The sequence below is a fragment of the Schistocerca serialis genome, chromosome 3 (genome assembly GCF_023864345.2).
Source record: "Schistocerca serialis cubense isolate TAMUIC-IGC-003099 chromosome 3, iqSchSeri2.2, whole genome shotgun sequence".
NCBI lineage: Eukaryota > Metazoa > Arthropoda > Insecta > Orthoptera > Acrididae > Schistocerca > Schistocerca serialis.
This window is the reverse complement of record NC_064640.1, coordinates 835,649,201-835,676,826: the sequence shown is the minus strand read 5'-3', so window position 1 is coordinate 835,676,826 and position 27,626 is coordinate 835,649,201. Positions and strand designations below refer to the sequence as shown.

The window sequence follows — 27,626 nt, the reverse complement described above, 5'->3', positions numbered from 1 at the left end:
GATCACATAAAACAAATAGTGGGAAAAGCAGGCGCCAGGTTGAGATTCATAGGAAGAATTCTAAGAAAATGTGACTCATCGACGAAAGAAGTAGCTTACAAAACGCTTGTTCGTCCGATTCTTGAGTATTGCTCATCAGTATGGGACCGTTACCAGGTTGGATTAATAGAAGAGATAGACATGATCCAGCGAAAAGCAGCGCGATTCGTCATGGGGACATTTAGTCAGCGCGAGAGCGTTACGGAGATGCTGAACAAGCTCCAGTGGCGGACACTTCAAGAAAGGCGTTACGCAATACGGAGAGGTTTATTATCGAAATTACGAGAGAGCACATTCCGGGAAGAGATGGGCAACATATTACTACCGCCCACATATATCTCGCGTAATGATCACAACGAAAAGATCCGAGAAATTAGAGCAAATACGGAGACTTACAAGCAGTCGTTCTTCCCACGCACAATTCGTGAATGGAACAGGGAAGGGGGGATCAGATAGTGGTACAATAAGTACCCTCCGCCACACACCGTAAGGTGGCTCGCGGAGTATAGATGTAGATGTAGATGTAGATGTAGAACATAAGTTAGTTTAAGTAGTGTGTAAGTCTAGGGACCGACGACCACAGCAGTTTGGTCCCTTAGGTATTCATACACAGCTGAACAGTTAAACAGACGCCCTGTATTGCTCCTCCAATGACAGAACGCCTGGACTGCGTTGCATTTGTTGACACAAAAGGATATGACGAGAGACCATTACAGCCTCCCACTCGACAAATAAATGACATCAAAACGGAAGAATCTGTCTGAAAATTAATTTTGATGGATTTGAATAACATGGAGGGGAGAGAGGGGGGGACGGGGGATGAAAAATGCAAAAATATAATCGATAAATAAAGGTTTCCGGTATCAATCCGTTAGCACACTTGATGATGTCAGCTCTGTTTACAGTCCAAATATCGAAATAAAAGGGCGTACAGGAAAGTAATATCTTCGAATTTTTTATGTGAAACCTCTTAAAGGTTTTTAAGTAAAACAAACGTTTTTAACATACGCCATGTCAGAAAAAGTGGTCTCCAAAACGAATGCAGAAATTAAACCAGCTAATATGACAGGAGACGCAGCTGTGACCAGAACGTAGAACGAGGAACACGAAGCACTGGCACTAATGCCTAGGATAAATCATCCTTTCCCAAAGCCATCTTTTAGTCTGATGATGATGATGATGAGTCCCATACTCCCTTACAGAGCGTAGGGCAGCGACGCGATAGACCCGCACCGCCTTACTAGGCAAGGTCCTAGTGGAGGTGGTTTGCCATTGCCTTCCTCCTCTTTTAGTCTATAAATACAGAAAGAACGACAAAAAATAGTCTACTTGTAATTATTACAATGTTACCACTTCTGATGCTTTTTTTTTTCAACAAAAGCGAGACGCATCTATATTAAAGGGCTTTCCAACTTGTACGCTTAAGACACAGAGAACCCGAACTAACAACTGTTTCACCAAGCTGAGCATGGTGCTGAAGTTATATGCAGCGTCTGTGCAGAGTGTTATTAATTTAGCCACTGACCTTTTCATATGAGTGACGACTCTAGGCTACTACAGTATTCAGATGAAAATTATCGAGTTGTAATGCGACGGCATGGTTGGGTATACGGTTGCAGAATTTGCCAAGACTATCCATACGCTGCTGATTCATAACGCCAAACTACCACTACGTAGGATTATTACCCAGACTTAATTTCTGCCTGTGAAAGAATTACTCAACAGTGGGTGAATAGCATCAACACCTCTGTATCCCACACACAACACAGACCCGTTATATATCAATTATTCACAGCAAGATCCCCTATGCTCACATCTTTCTGCCACAACTTAATTTCTTTGCCAACTGACTGTCACACCGTTGTTGAGGCAAGAAACAAGTGTTATGATGTACCACACCATCATTCACGCCCACCTCACGCTTTGTGGATGTGTCACAATTTATGAGAATGAAAGTAGATTTTATCTACAGCATGATTCCGTGATGATGGTAAAAATTTTCAGGGCAGATGGAGAAATGTAATTATATGAATTTGAAGAAGCTCAGGGAGCCTGGTCCAGAAACGACGGCGTCGAAAGTAAGTTATTAGCGAATATCGTTCTCATACCTCTGATAGTGGCTCTCTTCTACTGAAGGCTCTTTGCTTTCCATATTTTGAGAGGTGGAAGTATGGACTAAAACAAGACAAAAAATACAGTAAACATGGCCTCTTAAAGTCAGCGCTATGAACACTTGTTCATCTTTGCTACTTTGAAACGAATCTCTTCCACAGCGCAAGCGCTCAAGAGCCCTTAAGGTATGCATTTTAGAGTTCGTATTTGCTACACAAGCTTTTCTTGTTTTGGTCCATACTACCTTCTCCCTAAATATCGATCGGAAAGAGCTTGGGCCGGCCGGAGTGGCCGTGCGGTTCTAGGCGCTACAGTCTGGAACCGAGCGACCGCTACGGTCGCAGGTTCGAATCCTGCGTCGGGCATGGATGTGTGTGATGTCCTTAGGTTAGTTAGGTTTAATTAGTTCTAAGTTCTAGGCGACTGATGACCACAGAAGTTAAGTCGCATAGTGCTCAGAACCATTTGAACCATTTTAAAGAGCTTGGATTAGAAGAGATTCTATGTCAGAATGATTTTCGCTGGTAACTTTCGACTCGGTCGTTTCAGGACCAGGGTCCGTTACCTCAAATTGACATATTTACCATTCTCTATCATCTCTGAGAGTTTGTAAAAACATCACCCTGTATATTGACTGGCTTCTTCTGTCAGCCTATCTGACTGCTTATTTCGCCTTTCTTCTGAAGATAAATTCTTCAGGTAAATACGAATATTCCGTTTGGCGAACATCTGATATTTCTAACTGCACCATTAAAAAAATAGTGCAAATGAGCAACAGAAAAGCGCCTATCAACTAATAAATAATAATTAGTGAAGTCTGGCGAGCTCTTTCAGTCATCTGATGATTAGGAAAGGCTACTTTTTTTACCTACATTCCATTGCAGTATGAATTCAATGGTTTCGTAGGACTCCGTTATTTAAATTCGTTGCGGTTGTTTTTAACTGAAACATAAGAACAGAGAAAACATATGACCTTAAACATACTTTTGCAGTGGGCTTTGAATCTATGGACACAGATGTAGGATCACACAGCCAGTGTGGCGTCGAGAATGTGCACAAATGGACACTGACTGCGCTGGGACACATAACAAACCACAATCACACTGTGTTCTGGCGAAGTAAAAAGTGTTTCACTGCGTTATTTGTGAAAAATACTTGTTATAGTTACGTGTGCATCACAACACCTCAGCATTATGCGGAGAATGGAAGTACTTGCCACACGAAAACGTAAGTAAAAACGAATATAGGCGCGAAAACATAGCGAAAAACTGAATTACATTCTAGAAGATGGGTTAACTCCTAGCAAAAAAAAAAAAAAAAAAAAAAAAATATTCTCATCAACATCGTTAGGTTGCAGATGATAAGCTACCTATAGTAATTAACACACAAGTGATCCAGAAAATTCATGCACACCAAATGTAAAGATATTTACAAAAAGAACCGATCTGTTCAAATGGCTCTGAGCACTATGGGATTTAGTCCGCAGCTCGTGGTCGTGCGGTAACGTTCTCGCTTCCCACGCCCGGGTTCCCGGGTTCGATTCCCGGCGGGGTCAGGGATTTTCTCTGCTTCGTGATGACTGGGTGTTGTGTGATGTCCTTAGGTTAGTTAGGTTCAAGTAGTTCTAGGGGACTGTTTACCATAGCTGTTAAGTCCCATAGTGCTCAGAGCCATTTGAACCATTTGAACTATGGGACTTTACATCTGAGGTCTTCAGTCCCATAGACTTAGAACTACTTAAACCTTACTAACCTAAGGATATCACACACATCCATGCCCGAAGCAGGATCCGAACCTGCGACCGCAGCGGTCGCGTGACTCCAGACCGTAGCGCCTAGAACCGCTCGGTCACTCATGCCAGCAACGATCTGTTCAAATGGCTCTGAGCACTATTTGACTTAACAGCGGGGGTCATCAGTCCCCTAGAACTTAGAATTACTTAAACCTAACTAACCTAAGGACATCACACACATCCATGCCCGCGGCAGGATTCGAGCCTGCGACCGTAGAGTTCGCGCTGTTCCAGACTGAAGCGCCTAGAACCGCTCGGCCACTCCGGCCAGCGAAACTATCTGTTGTTTCAACTAAAAATGCAAATAATTTTATAATCATTTAATAAAAATGTTCACACTGCAGAATGAATAAAAACGAAAACCCACTGATGATGGCACAGTGGTGCCGAAACATGTTTGGGTACTGGGAAAAACTGTGTTTTGCATGACTGGCGGACCTCACCTCCAACAATTTTAACTGCAAACACGGCCAATACAAGGAGCTGCATATCAAAATGATGGATAAAAGTACGGAAATGATGTTTGTGTTGATCTCGATTCCAATTTTCTGTACAGTTTCCGGAACTCTCGGAACCGAGGTGATGCAAAACTTTTTTTGATGTGCGTATTGATTTGGGTTGCACTCAAACAAACAAAAATTGCTCTGAGCACTATGGGACTTAACTTCTAAGGTCATCAGTCCCCTAGAAACTTCCTGGCAGATGAAAACTGTGTGCCCGACCGAGACTCGAACTCGGGACCTTTGCCTTTCGCGGGCAAGTGCTCTACCATCTGAGCTACCGAAGCACGACTCACGCCCGGTACTCACAGCTTTACTTCTGCCAGTATCTCTTCTCCTACCTTCCAAACTTTACAGAAGTTCTCCTGCGAACCCTGCAGAACTAGCACTCTTGAAAGAAAGGATATAGCGGAGACATGGCTTAGCCACAGCCTGGGGGATGTTTCCAGAATGAGATTTTCACTCTGCAGCGGAGTGTGCGCTGATATGAAACTTCCTGGCAGATTCTGCAAAGTTCGCAGGAGAACTTCTGTAAAGTTTGGAAGGTAGGAGAAGAGATACTGGGAGAAGTAAAGCTGTGAGTACCGGGCGTGAGCCGTGCTTCGGTAGCTCAGATGGTAGAGCACTTGCCCGCGAAAGGCAAAGGTCCCGAGTTCGAGTCTCGGTCGGGCACACAGTTTTAATCTGCCAGGAAGTTTCATATCAGCGCACACTCCGCTGCAGAGTGAAAATCTCATTCTGGAAACAAGTCCCCTAGAACTTAGAACCACTTAAACTTAGCTAACCTAAGGATATCACACAAATCCATGCCCGAGGCAGGATTCGAACCTGCGACCGTGGCGGCAGCGCGGTTCCAGACTGTAGCGCCTAGAACCGCTCGGCCACCCCGGCCGGCTGCACTCAAACAGCTGGGTCTCTTTAACCAATAAAAACTGGATACACGTTTTAGGGAATATATCATCCGAATTAGCTTATACTACCATCTGCTCCTATTGAGGACAGTCAGCGTAAGGAGGGCTATGCGTGAAGCGTTCAGTGAATTCGAAAGTAAAATTCTATGTACCGACTTGACAGAAAATCCTAGGAAGTTCTGGTTTTACGTTAAATCAGTAAGTGGCTCGAAACAGCATATCCGGACACTACGGAATGATGATGGCATTGAAACAGAGGATGACACGCGTAAAGCTGAAATACTAAACACCTTTTTCCAAAGCTGTTTCACAGAGGAAGACCGCACTGCAGTTCCTTCTCTAAATCCTCGCACAAACGAAAAAATGGCTGACATCAAAATAAGTGTCCAAGGAACAGAAAAGCAACTGGAATCACTCAATAGAGGAAAGTCCACTGGACCTGACGGGATACCAATTCGATTCTACACAGAGTACGCGAAAGAACTTGCCCCCCTTCTAACAGCCGTGTACCGCAAGTCTCTAGAGGAACGGAGGGTTCCAAATGATTGGAAAAGAGCACAGATAGTCCCCGTCTTCAAGAAGGGTCGCCGAGCAGATGCGCAAAACTATAGACCTATATCTCTGACGTCGATCTGTTGTAGAATTTTAGAACATGTTTTTTGCTCGAGTATCATGTCGTTTTTGGAAACCCTGAATCTACTATGTAGGAATCAACATGGATTCCAGAAACAGCGATCGTGTGAGACCCAACTCGCTTTATTTGTTCATGAGACCCAGAAAATATTAGATACAGGCTCCCAGGTAGATGGTATTTTTCTTGACTTCCTGAAGGCGTTCGATACAGTTCCGCACTGTCGCCTGATAAACAAAGTAAGAGCCTACGGAATATCAGACCAGCTGTGTGGCTGGATTGAAGAGTTTTTAGCAAACAGAACACAGCATGTTGTTATCAATGGAGAGACGTCTACAGACGTTAAAGTAACCTCTGGTATGCCACAGTGGAGTGTTATGGGACCATTGCTTTTCACAATATATATAAATGACCTAGTAGATAGTGTCGGAAGTTCCATGCGGCTTTTCGCGGATGATGCTGTAGTATACAGAGAAGTTACAGCATTAGAAAATTGTAGCGAAATGCAGGAAGATCTGCAGCGGATAGGCACTTGGTGCAGGGAGTGGCAACTGACCCTTAACATAGACAAATCTAATGTATTGCGAATACATAGAAAGAAGGATCCTTTATTGTATGATTATATGATAGCGGAACAAACACTGGTAGCAGTTACTTCTGTAAAATATCTGGGAGTATGCGTGCGGAACGATTTGAAGTGGAATGATCATATAAAATTAATTGTTGGTAAGGCGGGTACCAGGTTGAGATTCATTGGGAGAGTGCTTAGAAAATGTAGTCCATCAACAAAAGAGGTGGCTTACAAAACACTCGTTCGACCTATAGTTGAGTATTGCCCATCAGTGTGGGATCCGTACCAGATCGGTCTGACGGAGGAGATAGAGAAGATCCAAAGAAGAGCGGCGCGTTTCGTCACAGGGTTATTTGGTAACCGTGATAGCGTTACGGAGATGTTTAATAAACTCAAGTGGCAGACTCTGCAAGAGAGGCGCTCTGCATCGCGGTGTAGCTTGCTCTCCAGGTTTCGAGAGGGTGCGTTTCTGGATGAGGTATCGAATATATTGCTTCCCCCTACTTATACCTCCCGAGGAGATCACGAATGTAAAATTAGAGAGATTCGAGCGCGCACGGAGGCTTTCAGACAGTCGTTCTTCCCGCGAACCATACGCGACTGGAACAGGAAAGGGAGGTAATGACAGTGCCCTCCGCCACACACCGTTGGGTGGCTTGCGGAGTATAAATGTAGATGTAGAAAGGAAACCGGTGTAGAGTAGTAGAAACTGACCCGCGAGCCGTCGTCCTGGTCGGCGGTGGTGACGACGAGCTGCCTGCCGGCGCTGTCCACGGCCTGCACGACGATGCCGTGGTTCTCGCGCGGGAAGCGGAACCAGTGCGCCACCACCTTCTGCATTTCGATGGCGTACCAGTGCGGCAGCTGCAGCGACACGTGGTTCTTGACGTAGACCACCTCGAGCATGGGCGACTCCTGCTGCTGCGGGTTGCTCAGCACGCGCATCACGGTGACGTTGACGCTGCCGCTGCTGCGGCCGCCGCCGGCGTCGCGCAGGTACAGGTACAGCGTCGCGTTTGTCACCACGTTGCGCATCACCTTCTCCGAGAAGCGGAACATCTGCACGTCGTGGCTGCGCCGGCCGTACGGCAGCTTCGTGTCTGCAACAGCGGCGTCGCCATTATAGCCAGCGCTGCTCTACACTAAACCTATTCGTACATACCACGTAGCTCGTCGAGTGAGACAGTTCAAATGGCTCTGAGCACTATGGGACTTAACATCCATAGTCATCAGTCCCCTAGAACTTAAAACTACTTAAACCTAACTAACCTAAGGACATCACACAACACCCAGCTAGACAGTTTGCAGTATTTTCTACACTACTGGCCATTAAAATTGCTACACCAAGAAGAAATGCAGATGATAAACGGGTATTCATTGGACAAATATATCATACTAGAACCGACATGTGATTACATTTACACGCAATTTGCAAAGATACTGAGAAATCAGTATCCAGAACAACCACCTCTGGCCGTAATAACGGCCTTGACACGCCTGGGCATTGAGTCAAACAGAGCTTGCATGGCGTGTACAGGTACAGCTGCCCACGCAGCTTCAACGCGATACCACAGTTCATCAAGAGTAGTGACTGGCGTATTGTGACGAACCAGTTGCTAGGCCACCATTGACCAGACGTTTTCAATTGGTGACAGATCTGGAGAATGTGCTGGCCAGGGCAGCAGTCGAACATTTTCTGTATCCAGAAACGCCCGTACAGGACCTGCAACATGCGGTTGTGCATTATCCTGCTGAAATGTAGGGTTTCGCAGGGATCGAATGAAGGGTAGAGCCACGGGTCGTAACACATCTGAAATGTAAAGTCCACTGTTCAAAGTGCCGTCAATGCGAACAAGAGGTGACCGAGACGTGTAACCAATGGCAACCTATACCATCACGCCAGGTGATACGCCAGTATGGCGATGGCGAATATACGTTTCCTATGTGCGTTCACCGCGATGTCGCCAAACACGCATGCGACCATCATGATGCTGTAAACAGAACCTGGATTCATCCGAAAAAATGACGTTTTGCCATTCGTGCACCCAGGTTTGTCGTTGAGTACACCATTGCAGGCGCTCCTGTCTGTGATGCAGCATCAAGCGTAACCGCAGACATGGTCTCCGAGCTGATAGTCCATGCTACTGCAAACGTCGTCGAACTGTTCGTACACATGGTTGTTGTCTTGCAAACGTCCCCATCTGTTAACTCAGGGATCGAGATGTGACTGCACGATCCGTTACAGCTATGCGGATAAGATGCCTGTCATCGTGACTGCTAGGGATACGAGGCCGTTGAGATCCGGCACGGCGTTCCGTATTAACCTCCTGAACCCACCGATTCCATGTTCTGCTAACAGTCATTGGATCTAGACCAAAGCGAGCAGCAATGTCGCGGTACGATAAACCGCAATCGCGATAGGCTACAATCCGACCTTTATCAAATTCGGAAAAGTGATGGTACGCATTTCTCCTCCTTACACGAGGCATCACAACAACGTTTCACCAGGCAACGCCGGACAACTGCTGTTTGTGTATGAGAAATAGGTTGGAAACTCTCCTCACCTCAGCACGTTGTAGGTGTCGCCACCGGCGCCAACCTAGTTTGGATGCTCTGAAAAACTAATCATTTGCATATACAGTATCTTCTTCCTGTCGGTTAAATTTCGCGTCTGTAGCAGGTCATCTTCGTGGTGTAGCAATTTTAATGGCCAGTAGTGTAAGTACAGTGGAACCTCAAGGAACCGGACTAAAAGGGGCGGATTATCGAAAACCCGGAAATTCGGAAACAATTTATACCCCGGGAACACAGACTACATTTTCTTTGTCATAAGTGTCTGTATCTTCTTCTCGGCAGTTTTCAAAACTTGTCGAATTTGACCGACCAGAACTTTACTGCAGATTCATGATGCTTTTCATCTTCCTCCATTCACTCCCCCTCTTCCTTCCTCACATAAAAATACATTATTTTCTGTTCCTCAGTTACATCTTTCACCTCACTTCCTATTACAATTCCGTCAATTTATCCCTTATTTTCTAATCTTAATCCGTCTTCACTGCTATTCCATTCGTTTTACATTTTAACACTTGCACACTCGCAACGTCCCATGCTCCGGCCCTGCATCCTCAAAGATTTCGACTTCCATATTATTCTCTCTTTCGCCAATTGCTCGATTAAAGATTAAGGAAACAACTGCTTCCGCCTTATGCTGCCTATTTAAATTATCTGCACTCTTGCCAGAAAAGCCTTTCCAGAACAAACGTGTTCATTCGTGGCCTCTGAATCACTTCATCGGTTAGGAACAGATTGAGCGCTCGGATTTATGGAATGATATGACAACGTGCTCAAATTATTTTCACGTGACACAAAAATTATGCATTATTTTATCGTCAACTTTGGCGAGCTATTGGAAAACACGGTGAGGTTTAAACGCTGAAGTAATGAGTATGTTCCTTTGAACCAGAATGGTATGTCATGTATGTACGAGACGACCATCCTAGACCGAGCGAGGTGGCGTAGTGGCTAGCACACAAGACTCGCGTTCGGGAGGACGGCGGTTCAAACTCCCGTCCGGCTCTCCTGATTTTGGTTTCCCGTGATTTCCCTAAATCGCTTCAGCCAAATACCGGGATGGTTCCTTTGACAGGGCACAGCTGACTTCCTTCACTAATCTGATGCGACCGACGACTTCCCTCTTTGGTCCCATACTCCGCAATCAATCAACCAGTCGATCACCCTAGTATTAGTTTGGCGCTTGCGGTTTCCGCCTGGTGTTCCAAATAGAAAAATAATTCGTCCAGACGCGTTGCTGCCTCTGTATGTGTCATAATGTATTTATAGTGAGCGTCATCTCGTTCAGATAGTCCGTCAGCACTATGGTCATTGTCTGCAGAGGAGCAAACGGCGATGATTTCGTCATCAGAATTCGTCAATTTGAAACAAGTCTTCAATTTCCTTCCGGTTATTCTTCTAAACTCACACTGTGGAAGCTGCGATACCAAAATTGGCAAAAATTTTTTTTTCAGTAGTTCTCATTTACTCATCCCACACAGTGCATCTGTTTTTTTTCCCACGATACTAACATTTTCTTTCTCTTTGGTGTACTGCTATTCTGTATGCCTGTTGGCTCAGTTTAATGGCCTCACTGTCGCTGCTATTACTTCCGGAATATCAAATACTGTACAGTTACTATACTTTAAAAACGACCCACATGAACCGGAGATCAAGATTAATGAGGGCCGGATAAATGAGGTTCCACTGTCTGATAAAATTTCTATATTTCACTTTCCTGTAGTGTATCACATTTTCATGCAGCTGAGTATTCATCCCCCCCCCCCTCCCCCTCCACCCTCTCCCCCAAAAATGCGTTTTAGTAAAAAAATTATATTTTTGCAAATATATTTTTTGTATTTTTACATATTTCTGTGCTAGTTTCAGGAGAATACAAGAGAATGAAAACTAAAAGTCTTGAAGACAGCGGCGAATTCTAGAAATTACAAGCTGTGATTTATGTTGGTCGCGTGAAAGCCTGGTCACGTGCATGGGTTTCCAGCCGGGAAAAAACGCACATACCTGCTACCAACAGGATTCACAAAGAAATGGGAACATTCTGCACGAAGACAGACTGACTTCACGAACGTAGTCGGAAACGATTGGAAGAAAGCGTTTTCCTGTCATTACAGGCTCGCCTAGCTTTACACTGCGACCTTTAAGAATTTTTTGCTGTAACACTTCTTAAATAAAATGCATGACACATGTACTTCTGAAATTTTCGGACGAATGCTTTTCGAATGATGTAATACTTTCAATTACAACGTATGTTAAAGTGATGTACTAAGCACTGGCCTAAACAAATTGTTATTAATACATTAAACCGACTTACATCTTTTATTGTTATAATAGTTAAAATCGTTAAAATCGTAGGAACTATGGCCTGTTAAAAGTGAGGATAACAGCAAGTTATATTTGGGACGGGAGGAAGAGAGAACAAATTGTGATCTAAATCCTTATTGCGCGCAAGAGGCCTGAATAGTATTTTGGAACTGTAAACTTATTAACGGCAGTTTCCCCTGTTAACTATTAGTTTCAAGAGTGAGTTACACCTGCCCCCATGGATCTTTTAATGAGATAGAACGTTGAACCCAATGCGCGAGAGTCAGCCAGCTCTAGCGTCTCTCACGGTAGGGGAATAACACCCGGAGCTACCTGTGCGTAACAGGCAGATAAGGTACTAATTTTAAGGATTTCTTTAAAAATACCGAAATTTTAACAGTAAAAGGAAAAAATAAATAAAAAAAATGAGTAATCTGCTAACCACAAACGAGGTGGAACATGACTACTCTCTTTTCTGTTGAGGAAACCTACCCTATTAAAAATTTAATACGGTTCAAAAAATGTGTGTGAATTCCTAAGGGACCAAACTGGTGAGGTCATCAGTCCCTAGACTTACACACTACTTAAACTAACTTATGCTAAGAACAGCTGCCCGAGGGAGGACTCGAACCTCCGGCGGGAGGGGCCGCGCAATCCGTGACATGGCGCCTCAAACAGCGCGGTCAATCCGCGCGGCAGTGCGGTTCAGCCCGTATTTGCTTAATAGGTAGTTTTACTTTAATAGGTACTTAAAATATCGCCCATCTATAATTATAGATCTTCAATTAATATATTTAGTTCTATGCGACGATTAACCAAAGTAATCACACTAAACGAACATTTATTTTATTAAACGTGCGCTTTTTGCTGCATTCCGCGGGAATATATAACGGGAAGGTCGAAAATCCGAGAAAATCGTTGGGCCATTTAGCACTTGAGTTGCAGCCTTTCATAGAGCTATCGTTTAACTGCACTATTCCATTTCAATTTGAAAAGATTACGTTTATCGCAAACATTTTTCGGCTGTTTTGCAAGCATAGTGGAGATGAAACCAGCGGAACAGTGTCCACGTTTATGCAGTATCAGAACTGCTATCTACTGTTTAATGAATTATTGCTGCAGCCCCTTTTGAATGACTGCAGGCTGTTCATCATAGAGTCAGTAAGGCAGATGGCAGAGTTAACATTCCGAGACTCAGTGAGGTGACACCGGAGGAAGTTTGATCTCCTTTTCTTAGGCTTTAGGCAACATCTAGCACACAACCAGCTACGGTTACAACTGTAGAGGCTGAACATATACACTGAGTTAAAGTGAGCTGACAGAAGAATCTCAGCAATGTGAATAGTACTATTTACTGCGGAGAGTCAGTTATATCATGTTTACTGTACGGAATTAGACCAAAGCATGACGGAAAATGGTATCACTCAGCAATGATGCTCAAGGCGCGCCTTCGCAATTTTCCACACGTCAGTCGAAATGCGGCACAAAAAATTACGAACTGTTGCATATGGTGAGTATAATCTTCCAAAGTCAAACATTGTAATGAAAGTCGTGCTTCAGTTCGGTTGCTATGTTCTACTGTGACATGTCTGCTGGCCTTGACGAACATTTTATGTGGTACTTCCTGGCAGATTAAAACTGTGTGCCGGACCGAGACTCGAACTCGGGACCTTTGCCTTTCGCGGGCAAGTGCTTTACCATCTGAGCTACCCTAGTACGACTCACGCCCCGTCCTCACAGCCTTACTTCTGCCAGTACATCGTCTCCTACCTTCCAAACTTTACAGAAGCTCTCCTCCGAACTTTGAAGAACAAGCACTCCTGAAAGAAAGGATATTGCGGAGACATGGCTTACCCACAGCCTGGGGGATGTTCCCAGAATGAGATTTTCACTCTGCAGCGGAGTGTGCGCTGATATGAAACTTCCGGTCAGATTAAAACTGTGTGCCGGAGCGAGACTCGAACTCGGGACCTTTGCCTTTCGTCGGCAAGTGCTGTATCAACTGAGCTAACCATGCACGACTCACGCCGTGTCCTCACAGCCTTACTTCTGCCAGTACATCGTCTCCTACCTTCCAAAGTTGGAAGAGCACTTACCCGCGAATGGCAAAGGTCCCGAGTTCGAGTTTCGGTCCGTCACACAGTTTTAATCGGCCAGGAAGTTTCATATCAGCGCACACTCCGGTGCAGAGTGAAAATCTCATTCTATTGTATATGATTATAGATCTGTGCGAGGTATTTTTAATACAGAATGTTCACAAACTCTCAACGAGCTAGTCTTGCGACTTTTTTAACCTTACATAGGCTTTTATAGAGCTTCTGTTCGGACTGACAGGAAAAATGCGGTTAATTCGCGACCAGTTTGGTCATTAAAATTCTCGTAATCTTTCAGCAAGTTGTAATTGGAAGTGCATTTTTCAAAAGGAGGGCAAGAGACTGCTGTCGTTTTTCACGATGAGGCAACAACTATGGTGCACTACGATGTGCAAATGAAGTCACTTTGTAAAAGGTGGGGGAGACCGGCGTAACGGCGCCCCAGTTTTGTAACAACGGTTGGCATTATGAGTACGCTTGCCCGTGTTAAACCCCTCTGGCTTACCTTGCAACTAATTGCTACGGTCGCTGTGGGTGTTTGTTGTTAGGTGTTTAATCAGTGGCGAATCATGGTCCCAAATTTTGGGGAGGTCAGGAAACATACTCTTTCCATTGATTTTAATATATGCATACCTAACATTCCTAAGCCCTCTCATATTACTACTACTGCAGCTAATAATAATGATAATGACAATCACTTTTATTTAGAAACGAACTGTAGAGTGGGCTTTTGACCATTGTTACTTGTTAACAAGTAAACTCGGTGGTCCTTCCTCTTTTTGAATCTTTCGATGACGTCGTCATACCATGTGACTCGGATTTACAGTATTCGGGCAATACTGGTTCTTCAGTTGAGGTACAAGCAAGAGGTGATATGCGATCCGGGGCCATACTGTTCCTCAAATATGTTGTCACACGTTTAAGACAAGAAAAACGTGTTGGAGGAATGCTACCAATTAGACAAAATAGTTTGAAAGCTTCTGGAAGAATTTGGTCCGTTTCATTATCAATCATTCTTTCAATAACGTTTCCCAAATTGACAGAGTGTGTTTCTTTATGCAGAGAAGAAAATACAGTCTTCAGTTCTACACGCAACTCTGAGCGACTGATGGACGCACCATACATTTGTACCGCGTACAGGGAAATCATAACTATAATTGGCGAACTAAGTAGTATCGCCTTATTTAAGGAATAGCACTTTATCACAATGTGAAAATCTTGTTTCCAGTTATGTTACAATATTATCCAACACCTCGAAGTACACCTATTTGTATTTTGGCATCAATGGGTTGCAAGTGTATTAATCCATCACTTTTCATCTCTGTTCACTGAAATTGCAGCTTGCGAATTAGTAGAGTGTTTCGTAGAATTTAAAAAGTTGATCAGTTTATCTTCATTTCTTAAGTTTTTCATGTAAGCTAACACTATGAGACAGCACTGTTACAAACCTGTGTATCACTGGTTTTTCCTAAAGAATTTTGAAAAGCAGTCTGTAAAAACATTCTGTGAAAACAGAGAGAAGGAAAACAAAGTGAAAGTGTAGGAGGCTAGTTTTGAAACCACAGGCTTCTCTTGTAGTCGTTCCACTAGAGTCTGGACTGTCACTTATTCCATTTAAAACCTCGAGCAGTCCCGGACGTTTCCGTGAATGGTGGCCATTATTATGGCGTTCAGTTCCATCTCGTTTCGCTATTCGAAGGAACACGTTTACCAACAATACTGTCGAGAATTTCGTGCGTTTGTAAGGCCGGCGGAAGAAAGCAGGAATACCCTGAAGAGAAGGAAAATATCCTTACTGGCCTAATACAAGAACAGCTCTGCTGCAAAACCAAATTTAAACGATATGGAGATCAGTGAGTAAAAAGAACTTGAGGGGGGGGGGGGGAGATTTCAAGGACCTTAGCCTGCAGGCCTTTCAAGCACCATGATAGGTTTGGGCCACCAGTTCGTTCTTCATATAACGATAGATTTACACCAACTATACATCCACATCACTATCGGCTATCGACCATCCCTATTTCACCCAAGGCCAATTGTTGGTATTGCTTGAGCTCAGTTGTTATTTTTTTTAGTCAGTTCACTTCTTACTTGCATCTGAATTTAATGTTAAGTGCTACCGTTTATTGTTTATGTGCTGTATACTGTTGTGCTAGTTTCTAATTATGGATAAGTTTGTAAAAAGAAAGAAGAGGAAAAGCGATTTTGATTCGCCCGCTAGCGTTTGGTAAGTTAAAAATATGTATGCACTACTGTAATAGCGTAATTACCTATCTATAACTGTTTTATGTTAGCAATGGAGTCGTTATCTGCAGACTGGAAGGACTTTGGAGTTGCAATATTTCAGTATTTCACAAGGTAGCGAAGCGGCAAATATCACGACAAATAACATTAAATTAAAATCAGTGCATAAAGATATGTTTGGATTTGACAGCAGCAAAACAACTTGAATGTCAGATTCATATCAGAGGTTAGAGGATACAAATAGTGTAACCAAATGAGGAACTGTATACAGTATTATATAATATAGTAATCACATGACATTATTGAAAAAATCAGTAATATTAAAATGTCACATAACAAACCGAGAAACATCACAAAAAAATATACATAGACATGTAATGTTGAAATATTAAAAAATGCAATACCACTAACAACAGAGCATAAAAACCAAATAACAACTAAAACATTTCCCATGTCAAGTCCATATCATAATTCCGGGATAAATTTAGTGTAATCGACCGAGATACGAAGTCTAAAATCACGTCTAATGACGTCATTTAGAAATTGTAATTATTTATATTATTACAACGTGTGTGACCCTGCAGTCTGTCATTAACCAATTTTATTAAACTAATTTACCAGCAATCTGAACCTGGTATATGACCAACACACCTTATATTATCCAACAGCATCAATACTGAAAATCTGACAGTGAATTTAACTGTGTGAGCCTACTGTCCATCACTAACCAATTTTATTAAGCTAATTTATCAGTAATCTGAACCTGGCATATTCCCAATACACATTATATTATCCAACAGCACCAGTATGAAATATCTAACAGTAAATTTAACTGTCAGAAAATATGTACACATCTGTTATTATATCCAAATGATCAAACTGTGAACTTATTCCTACGTCATAAAATGTGTAAGAGTTTAAAAAAGGGGTGGGGGAGGGGCAGAGATGTGAGTAAAATATGCTCTATGTCTCATGGCCGATCCCATGGTATATACATTATTTAATGTTTGTACCGTGTGTGCACACACTTTTAGCTACTTTTAATATGTGTCTTGCATTGTCATTAGGGACCTAATACTATAATCGGTCCTCACACAAGGTACAAATATTAAATAATATACCATGAGACAGACCATGGAGATATAGTGTATATTTTACTCACCGCTGCTTTCCGTAAAAGAAGCAGCATTACCTTGAGAAATCCCTCAGCAACAACTACTGGTAGAATTGTAGGGTTCAACAAGGACGAGGTGGATATATTTTTTTCAAATTTAACTTCTGTAATGAACAAGTTTAAGTTTACAGCTAAAAAGTTTACAACGTGGGTAAGACAGGCATCTCAACTGTTCAGAAACATGGCAGACCTAGGTTTCAAGGGCCAGAAACAAGTTCGGGGTGCAATCAGCTGAGAAAGAGAAAGAAACGTAACTGTAATTTGCTGCTTCAGAGCATCAGTCTATGATAATTTGTCCCAGGAAGAGTATGACATCTCTGCTGCGGAGAGGCGGTGCCCTTCATACTTGCTCCACAATGGTTGGTTATTTGAAGAGTGCTTGGAGCATTTCAACAAAGTCGGTAAACCCACCCATGATGATCTTGTTCTCTTGTTGCAGGAAAACCATGTCAGTCACATTTCGTTGAATACTTATCAGTTTTGTCGCCATGAGTCATGTCCAGGTAGTGTCCACACCTCCCCATAGCTCTCATGAAATGCAATCTTTGGATATATCTTTCTGTGGACCACTGAAGAATGTAATTAACAATGAATGTGACAAATTTATTAGAGCAAACATGTATAATAAAATCACGTCTTATAATATGTCCTGCATATTTAATAAATCCCACGTGAGTATTTCTACCATTGGGCAGGGCGATTCTGGATTTAAGACCACGGGTATACATCCACTGAATCCAGAGAAGTTTAACGAGAGTGAATTTACTGGAGCGGAGCATCCAAACACATAGTGATAATGCAGAAGAAACTTCACAAGAAGTTGTGCACTCTGGAAGCAGGCATTGTCTGAGGCAAGTATAAATGGGCGAAGCCTACTTTAATTGAAACTGAATTAAACCTTCCAGGACCATCTGGAGAAAATTTCGCAAAAGCTTCGAATATAATTTCACCCATTCCCAAGATTCCAAAACAGGGAATGGGCAGGAATTCTAATCGTAAAGTACTTACAGGTGGTGCTTTCGGGGATGGCGATAGGACAGTGATATTTCCCAACACAGAAATGTGACTATGAAAGTGCTGTGAGCAAAAACTCAACACATGCACGAGGAAGACGAAGAAGAATGCAGCAAACAACAAAAAAACATGACTACTGTAGTTGCTTTAGAATAAAGCGAAACACGTCTGGTCTTAATAAACTTTTATTACAGTCGCTCAAATGGTTCAAATGGCTCAAAACACCATGGGACTCAACATCTGAGGTCATCAGTCCCTTGGACTTAGAACTACTTAAACCTAACTAACCTAAGGACATCATACACAGTCATGTCCGGGGTAGGATTCGAACCTGCGACCGTAGCAGCAGCGCGGTTCCAGACTGAAGTGCCTAGAACCGTTCCGTCACAGCGGCCGGCATTACAGTTGTAAAAGGTGGCAAGTAACCTAAGCAACTTGTATATGTGCAACTGTGGAAAAAAGAGGCCGAAAAACAAGGAAGACAACACAGAAAATAAAATTAATGTTGCATAAATTAAGTTGTTCGCAATACTATTGTAAGAACTTCAACTGGTCAATTATCAAGCGTCTAGGAGCTCATCGTTACGTGTAATGGCAGACTTCAAAGATGAAATAACCTAACAGTTAATTCATATGTCAATTTTCACCCTAGACGGTTTAGTAGTTTTCGGCAACTCTTAATTGAAGGAGAGTGCATTTATCACTTATAAACGGATCCGAAGATATGCACCGTCTGTTCCTGGAACTTTTACAGACAGCTGGTACACTGTACGCTTATTCTCTTAATAATCTTGTTCACCTCTCATATACGACAGTAGTGTGCAGATATGTAGTACTAGAGGGAAAAAAGACTTATACTACCCATTACGTAGCATTATAGTGGAGTAGAACGTAGCTAATAATGGGGTCATAAAATCTTTGATGAGTTATGCACTCGAAATATCTAACAGGAAACTAAATTAATTTCAAATGCAGAACTAATTTTCAGGAGCTCGCAGTCGCAATTGGACATTTCTAGTGCTAAGGGCTGTCGCTGTGGCGTCACAATTACCTCATTTACTTCTACTTTCGAATAGACTTACTAAGGGCACTTTGCAGCTGTTGAGATACTTGTAAGAAAGAGGTTACCAAAATTTGTAAACGACCATTCGACCATTCCCTCCCTCCCCCCTCCCCCCACACACATACCATCTCCTACTATAAAAATTTTTTGAGAAATTTTTTTAGACTTATTGTGCAATGGCATTTCATGTGTTCGCCATTTTCAGCTCGTTTGAATTTTAAGAGTAGCATTAAGAGCAGTCCCGCAGCGGAGTTCAGATCAAGACCGACCCTGAATCTTCATTGCGGGCGCTCTAAGGCTCGCTGGAAAGGAAAGGCGATCCTGCCACGTCGCAGGGCCACGTTTATAACGTTATCGCCGCTAGATCGTTCTAAATATAGTATCTAAAATAATGAACGAGCTTCGCTGCCGTCGGTACTGCTCGGAGGGGCGTTTTTTCTTTCCGTTCTTCCGAGGCCGGTCAGCATCGAGGTCTAAACGCTGCCTCAGGTTTGATAAGCAGCGGGGAAGACAAAAAAAGGAGGACGGCTCTAAGGAACAGCAAAAAATGGAAAAATAAAAAACAAAACACATCTGAAAATATGGCCAACACGTCTGCGGACAGCGGAAAGCATGTGTTTTGCTCCAGGTTAATGGCGTGTGAAATTCGATTTCAAATGAAACTCTCAAGAGGAAGGGTTGATATATTTGCACAGTAATAAAATTGTGGAATTTGATTGTCCAACTATCTTATTCAACAATTTCTCAAATATTACAACCCAGATAAATCAACCGTTCCTCTTGGGAGCCTGCTGTCCAGGTACAAGTTCTCTCTCTCTCTCTCTCTCTCTCTCTCTCTCTCTCCATCACTCACTGATGCCGTCGCTTGCGACTATCCTTTCATCCTTGCTTCATTCAGCTCTCAACCACCCAACAAACAAACGAAAGCTCGAAACGTCGGTCAATGATATCATCTAATCCATCCAGTCTCTCAACGGCAATGACATGCGTTGTATACTACAATGGCAAGAGAGCAGTATGACAATATTAGTCACCGCAGAATTTGGACCATCCTGCAGCAAGTTCTCACAAACAGCGTACTCTGTGTTCTGTTCAATCATTACCTTTAATTTTAATTAATTATAGATGTAACTGAAGAAACAGTACTGTCTTTACAAAAGACTTGTCAACAATATAACTGAAAATGGCCTAAGGCTGGACTTGTACGATAGTAGAAAAAGAAAACAAAAGTTCTTAGCAACTGTGGATTCAGGTTGAAAGAAAACTGTCGGCAACTGACTGAGAATCTCCTGTCTCAGCGAAGTATGTTGCATTTGAGGGTAGCATAGATTCCGGATGGCTCGTCATTCGCACTTTGTAACAACGACAGAAAATTCAAAATTTAAAGTGTATTTATACTCCGCTATTTCCAGTTATAGACACACGTAGTTATACAACTGAATTTGTTTTAGTGATAATTATTTTTCTGTGTAGTTCCACTAAAAGGAGTAGAGTTATGTATCCTGGGGTCTAGTCTAAAAGAGTTATGACCGATCCGGCAGGGCTTTATTTTATGAGCCTCTTGAAACTACTGGAAAAAGCGCAGATATATTGCTAAGACATTTATCTTATCAATAGACACGTAAGGTGAAAATTATAGGTTCGTCACCCTATCCGTTAAATACCAGCCAAGTGTTACAGACCACTGAGAATCCTTCGAAAATCAATGACAAGAACCGCAAACTCTTAGATGTCTTATTTTATCGCAGAGATACACCTGACATTATTACCGTTAACCGTCGTCTGGAAATGAGACAATAGATTGATAAGTTCCGTTATTTGCGCAGCAAAATAGCTGACGATAGCCGAGGTAGCGATGACATCAAATTTAGTCTGACAGCCGCTAGAAAGGCTTATCTCAAAATGAAAAGTATTCTCACATCTCGAGTGTAAACGCCGACATTCAAAGTGATCAGCTAGGCTAATTAGTTCGTTAACGTTATGATGTGGAACGAGCCAATTGACTAATAGTCACGGCAACTGACTGCAGTGAGAAGGAAAACCGGTTTCGAATTCCATTTTCACTAGTCACGATGTATAATACTTGGCACAGAGATATACAAACACCCACTCCCCTCACCCTCCAGTCGTCAAAAGAATGGTAAGAATACACTCATGTTCAGGAAAAATGGAACACCTTGAACGACGAGAGATAGGACCTTGATATTCATAGGACGTGTGCATTGGTATGTTCTGGAGAAATAATTAGCATTTGAACCATGTCGGCCCGCGGTTTTAAAGTCAACATTGATATCTCGGCGCAACACTACCTACGGATAAAATGCCCCTGCGGCTCTCGTTGTCCCAATAAATCGAAGGTAATGGATCAGTGTCACGTGAACAGACGTGCAGGATGACTGGCAGACATATGCGCGAACCGTACCTTCAAATGAGTGAGCATTATTTCTCGAGAGAATGTTATGCATCCATCCGTGAAATAGCTGCTCTTGGGACGAAGAGTTTCAGCAGTGCAACGGGTGTGTGCAAAACGGTTCACGAAAGACCGTAGAACACGACTAGATGGGTCAGGTCGCACCACCCAGACCACCTCCCGAGAAGATCGACACCTCATGCGAATGGCATTGCAGGACAGATCTGCGTCCTCCTCGGCTGTGGCGCAACAGTGGAACACACTGTACACTGTCAGGGGTGACAGTCCGTCGTCGTTTATTACGGCTTGGGTTACGTGCGCGTCATCCTCTTCTCCGCCTACCTTTGACGAATGTGCAGAAACATGCTAGACGGCAAAGGTGTATGGAACGACGTCACTGGGGACAGGAATGGCCTCAGATAGTGTTTTCAAACGAGTCCAGGTTTTGTTTGTTCGAAATTTATGGCCGCATTTTGGTACACAGCAGACAGGGGGAGCGGCATCACAGTGATTGCATTCGCACAAGACGTATAGCGCCAACTGAACGCCCAATGGTGTGGAGTGCTGTTGGGTACAGCCACAAATCACAGTTGGTGCGTGTCCAATGCTATGTGATCAGTGTGACCTACGTGAATAACATCCTGCGACCAGAAGCCATGCCCTTTCTGCACCACCACCCCCCCCCCCCCCAGACACCATTTTTCAACAAGACAACGCACGACCACATGTTGGTGCACGAACACGTGCCTTCTTGGTGTCACAGGATGTCATCCATTTGCCCTTGCCCGCCAGATCACAAGACTTGTCACCAATCGAAAATATGTGGGATATGGCAAAACGACATTTGCAGAACTGTGAACCAGTGCCCAACCACCACAGATGAACTTTGAATCCAGGCGAATGCAGCATGGATGGCTCTACCACAGGAAGCCATTCGCACCTTACGCCTGTCGATGCCATCACGCACGGAATTAGTTATCAGGGCCCATGGCGGACCCTCTGACTACTAGGCAGCAGGAACACACTGTTAAGGCAGATAAAAGTTACGCTGCAGTAGTTATGTCTGAAGAAGATGACATCGGTTATTTTCAATTATAGATTATTTATGACAATTGTCCCAGCTTCTGTCTCGGACAGACCAGCAGAAGTTTCAGTATAAGATATTGTGAACATATGGATGCCTTAAGACTCAAAAATTTAGATAAATCTGCAGCAGCCACTCACATAAATCAATGTGGTCACTCTGTTCCTAACATTAATTATTACAGATATTACATACCACTAGAAAAGGAAAGAAAATGGACCTCATAGAGAAACTAGAAATATATTTTCACACCCTCAGCTCACGCCGGCCGCGATGGCCGAGCGGTTCTAAGCTCTTCAGTTTGGAACCGCGCGACCACTACGGTCGCAGGTTCGAATCCTGCCTCGGGCATGGATGTGTGTGATGTTCTTAGATTGGTTAGGTTTAAGTAGTTCTAAGTTCTAGGGGACTGATGACCACAGATGTTAAGTCCCATAGTGTTCAGAGCCATTTTTGAACCTCAACTCACCCCAACACATTCTAAATGAGCAGCTGGAGCTAGCCATTGAACATTTTCTAAATAATTTCCCTAGGCTGTTCACAGAAATCAAACATAAATTGCAACCATAATAGTCACACAATCACAGTTTAAGATAGCAGTATGTAATTGAATAAGTTTAAACTACCATGATGAACAAATGTGTAGCTCTTACCCGCCCCCCCCTCCCCCCAACTTTATAATTTTGTATTTCCTGCGATTAACTTATAACTGTAATGATAATCAAATCTATTTTATAATATGCAATGGTTGCCTTTGAAGTATTTCGGCAATAATTTCCGCTAACAGTAAAACAAAAATTAAAAAATCCTACTAAAAGCAAATTATGATACTGTCTTTTAATAATATGTTTACTCTTAAGGTGAAAACATTTTTCTGTTATTAACATGATGCATTTTGCACATCCCATGTATCATCTTTGCTCTGTTTACATCCTTGGTCAATATGATATCTTTGCTTAATGATAATCGTTACATTGAAAACAAAAAAATGTAATGAATAGCACACATGTGATGCTCAACACTCATTTTAAGATTATTATGAAGTGTGAAATTTATTTAACACATGTGTGCTGTGTCGAATTCAAGAATATATAAATCGAGCTAGAGAACCACATGGACCACAACAAACAAGTTGCCATCTACTGGAAAATGTATAAGTGAACACAATTGTTTTGCATCATATACAAGCACTTTATCATATTTTAATGAAACAACTTATAAAGTGACACTAAGTACTGAAATATTTTTGTGCAGTGTGGAGCAGACGAAATGCTGTTAATCAAAACATCTACGTAACGAAAAATATTAGTCATCCGAAGATGGCTGTGTTAGCCTGAAACTGGTAATGTCTCTAAAATAAAACATTTTAAAAGTATTTGGGACAGGTTGCGTCATTCACGGAGTATCATTAACGGCAGCGGAGTGCACAAAATTCAACATGGATAAAATAACATTATTATATCATGATTATTGTTGTTGCTGTTGTTCTTTCTTTCTGAAGAAATATGATTCGATGTATGGATACCGGTGTTTGCTGGAATATTAGGAAAATAAGGAAATGGTGGGAGTAAAATGCAGTACGTGACGAGTGCTATTGACAAGGGATTTCAGATCGATTCCGCATTCCTGGATTTCCGGGAGGCTTTTGACACTGTACCACACAAGCGGCTCTTAGTAAAATTGCGTACTTATGGAATATCGTCTCAGTTATGTGACTGGATTTGCGATTTCCTCTCAGAGAGGGCACAATTCGTAGTAATTGACAGAAAGTCATCGAGTAAAACAGAAGTGATTTCTGGCGTTCCCTAAGGTAGTTTTATAGGTCCTTTGCTATTCCTTATCTATATAAACGATTTAGGAGACAATCTGAGCAGCCGTCTTCGGTTGTTTGCAGATGACGCTGTCGTTTATCGACTAATAAAGTCTTCAGAAGATCAAAACAAACTGCAAAACGATTTAGAAAACGATATCTGAATGGTGCGAAAAGTGGCAGTTGACCCTAAATAACGAAAAGTGTGAAGTCATTCACATGAGTGCGAAAAGGAACTCAAACTTCGGTTACATGATAAAACAGTCTAACTAAAAGCCGTAAATTCAACTAAATACCTAGGTATTACAATTACGAACAACTTAAGTTGGAAAGAACACATAGAAAATGATGTGGGGAAGGCTACCCAAAGGCTGCGTTTTATTGGTAGGACACTTAGAAAATATAACAGACCTACTAAGGAGACTGCCTACACTACGCTTGTCCGCCCTCTTATAGAATACTGCTGCGCGGTGTGGGATCCTTACCAGATAGGATTGACGGAGTTCATCGAAAAAGTTCAAAGAAAGGTAGCACGTTTTGTATTATCGCGAAATATGGGAGAGAGTGTCACAGCAATGATACAGGATTTGGACTGGAAATCATTAAAAGAAAGGCGTTTTTTCTTTGCGACGGAATCTTCTCACGAGATTCCAATCACCAACTTTCTCCTCCGAATGCGAAAATATTTTGTTGACACCGACCTACATAGGGCGGAACGATCATCACGATAAAATAAGGGAAATCAGAGCTCGTACGGAAAGATACAGGTGTTCGTTCTTTCCGCACGCTATACAAGACTGGAATAATAGAAAATTGTGAAGGTGGTTCGATGAACCCTCTGTCAGGCACTTAAATGTGATTTGCAGAGTATCCATGTAGATGTAGATGTAGATGTGTACACTTGTCTCGTCAGTTATCGCTCTCGTATGGCGTTCAACTGGCTCTTAAAACTCTTAACCTCGATTTCTCGGAAACACTCGAGAAGTACATCATACTAGTGGAGCATATGTTACATCTACGTATGTGCTGCAGTCTTGCCGATGATGGTGAAAGGCAGTGAACCGTTCGCTATGTGTAGTGTTTTACAGAAAGACGGAGGCAGCGAGGTCGCCCCAAGGAGAGCGAGCGTGTTGAATGCAGAAGAAATTTCGCAGAGCGATACGCCTGGGTGGGGTAGCGAGGGCCGGCTGGGGCTCGGGTCCAGGCTTTTTGTGTGCGGCCGCGGGCGATACGGGCTCTTAATGAGCGCCGCTGATAAATCGCGCTCACTAGACAAACTTCTGTGGTCCCACGATTTAGGGGAAAGTCACTATAAAGCGAGTCTGGGAAACTTGAAACTATTCACACAGAGTATCCCCACGGATCTGCGATTTGCTAATGGAGCCTAGTGTATATACCGGATAGTGAACACTCAACAGGAAAGAAACTAACGATCAATCATAGCGTTACCGATCATGTTCTCAACATAAGTAAACAAGTGTCTGCGGCACCACCAGATAGTTGTTTTCTGCACAGATGTATCGTTGTTAGATCAGATATGAGGAGAACGACTTGGACAAAATTTCTACTCTTTTGAAATGTGGAAGAATGCAATATAATGGTCGAAACAAAGAGAAATAATCTGACTGTATCTGATTCTAACATTAGTGGTGGACATCTCTGGCGTATCACATCTTAGATGTAGACGCTATTTTCCTCGACTTCCGGAAGGCGTTCGATACAGTTCCGCACTGTCGCCTGATAAACAAAGTAAGAGCCTACGGAATATCAGACCAGCTGTGTGGCTGGATTGAAGAGTTTTAGCAAACAGAACACAGCATGTTGTTATCAATGGAGAGACGTCTACAGACGTTAAAGTAACCTCTGGCGTGCCACAGGGGAGTGTTATGGGACCATTGCTTTTCACAATATATATAAATGACCTAATAGATAGTAACGGAAGTTCCATACGGCTTTTCGCGGATGATGCTGTAGTATACAGAGAAATTGTAGCATTAGAAAATTGTAGGGAATGCAGGAAGATCTGCAGCGGATAGGCACTTGGTGCAGGGAGTGGCAACTGACCCTTAACATAGACAAATGTAATGTATTGCGAATACATAGAAAGAAGGATCCTTTATTGTATGATTGTATGATAGCGGAACAAACACTGGTAGCAGTTACTTCTGTAAAATATCTGGGAGTATGCGTGCGGAACGATTTGAAGTGGAATGATCATATAAAATTAATTGTTGGTAAGGCGGGTACCATGTTGAGATTCATTGGGAGAGTCCTTAGAAAATGTAGTCCATCAACAAAGGAGGTGGCTTACAAAACACTCGTTCGACCTATACTTGAGTATTGCTCATCAGTGTGGGATCGTACCAGATCGGGTTGACTGAGGAGATAGAGAAGATCCAAAGAAGAGCGGCGCGTTTCGTCACAGGGTTATTTGGTAACCGTGATAGCGTTACGGAGATGTTTAGTAAACTCAAGTGGCAGACTCTGCAAGAGAGGCGCTCTGCATCGCGGTGTAGCTTGCTCGCCAGGTTTCGAGAGGGTGCGTTTCTGGATGAGGTATCGAATATACTGCTTCCCCCTACTTATACCTCCCGAGGAGATCACGAATGTAAAATTAGAGAGATTCGAGCGCGCACGGAGGCTTTCAGACAGTCGTTCTTCCCCCAAACCATACGCGACTGGAACAGAAAAGGGAGGTAATGACAGTGGCACGTAAAGTGCCCTCCGCCACACACCGTTGGGTGGCTTGCGGAGTATAAATGTAGATGTAGATATACTATCCAATAAAAAGTATCCAGACTTCTATTACAGGACTTTAATATGGACTGTGTCAACCCTTCGTCCTTTCGGCGGCTTGAAATCTGCTGGGGACGCTTTCAATTAGGTGTCTGAATGTCTGCAGAAGAATGACAGCCCGTTCATCGCCTAGACCTGAAACCAGAGAAAGCGCTGCGGACTGGAGCGAAGTTGACACACTAACTCATCCCAAAAGTGTTCTACTGCGTTCAGGTCGGTACTCTGGGCAGGCCAGTCAATTTCAGGAATGTTATTGTCCACAAACCACTGCCTCACAGATGCATATGATACGGTGCATTATCGTGCAGGTACATACAGTCATCAAGTCTGAACTGTTCCTCTACCGTACACAGTACACAAGACTGTAAAATTTGTTCAAGTCTTTCCGCATTTAGCGTTTCCTTAAGCGAAATAAGGAGATCACACCTTAACCACAAAAAACACCTGCAACAGTAACACCACCTCCTCCATACACTGAAGAACCAAAGAAACTGGTACACCTGTCTAATATCG

At 42.9% G+C, this 27,626-nt stretch overlaps 1 protein-coding gene across 1 annotated transcript in view; it reads right to left on the bottom strand.

Annotated features, from left to right (window-relative positions):
- LOC126470873 (growth/differentiation factor 8-like) overlaps positions 1-27,626 on the bottom strand; it is a 436,594-nt gene that overhangs the window by 12,725 nt on the left and 396,243 nt on the right. The window contains exon 2 of the mRNA XM_050098889.1: positions 7,271-7,656. Within this exon, the coding sequence (XP_049954846.1) occupies positions 7,271-7,656 (386 nt within the window). The remainder of the gene's footprint in view (positions 1-7,270; positions 7,657-27,626) is intronic.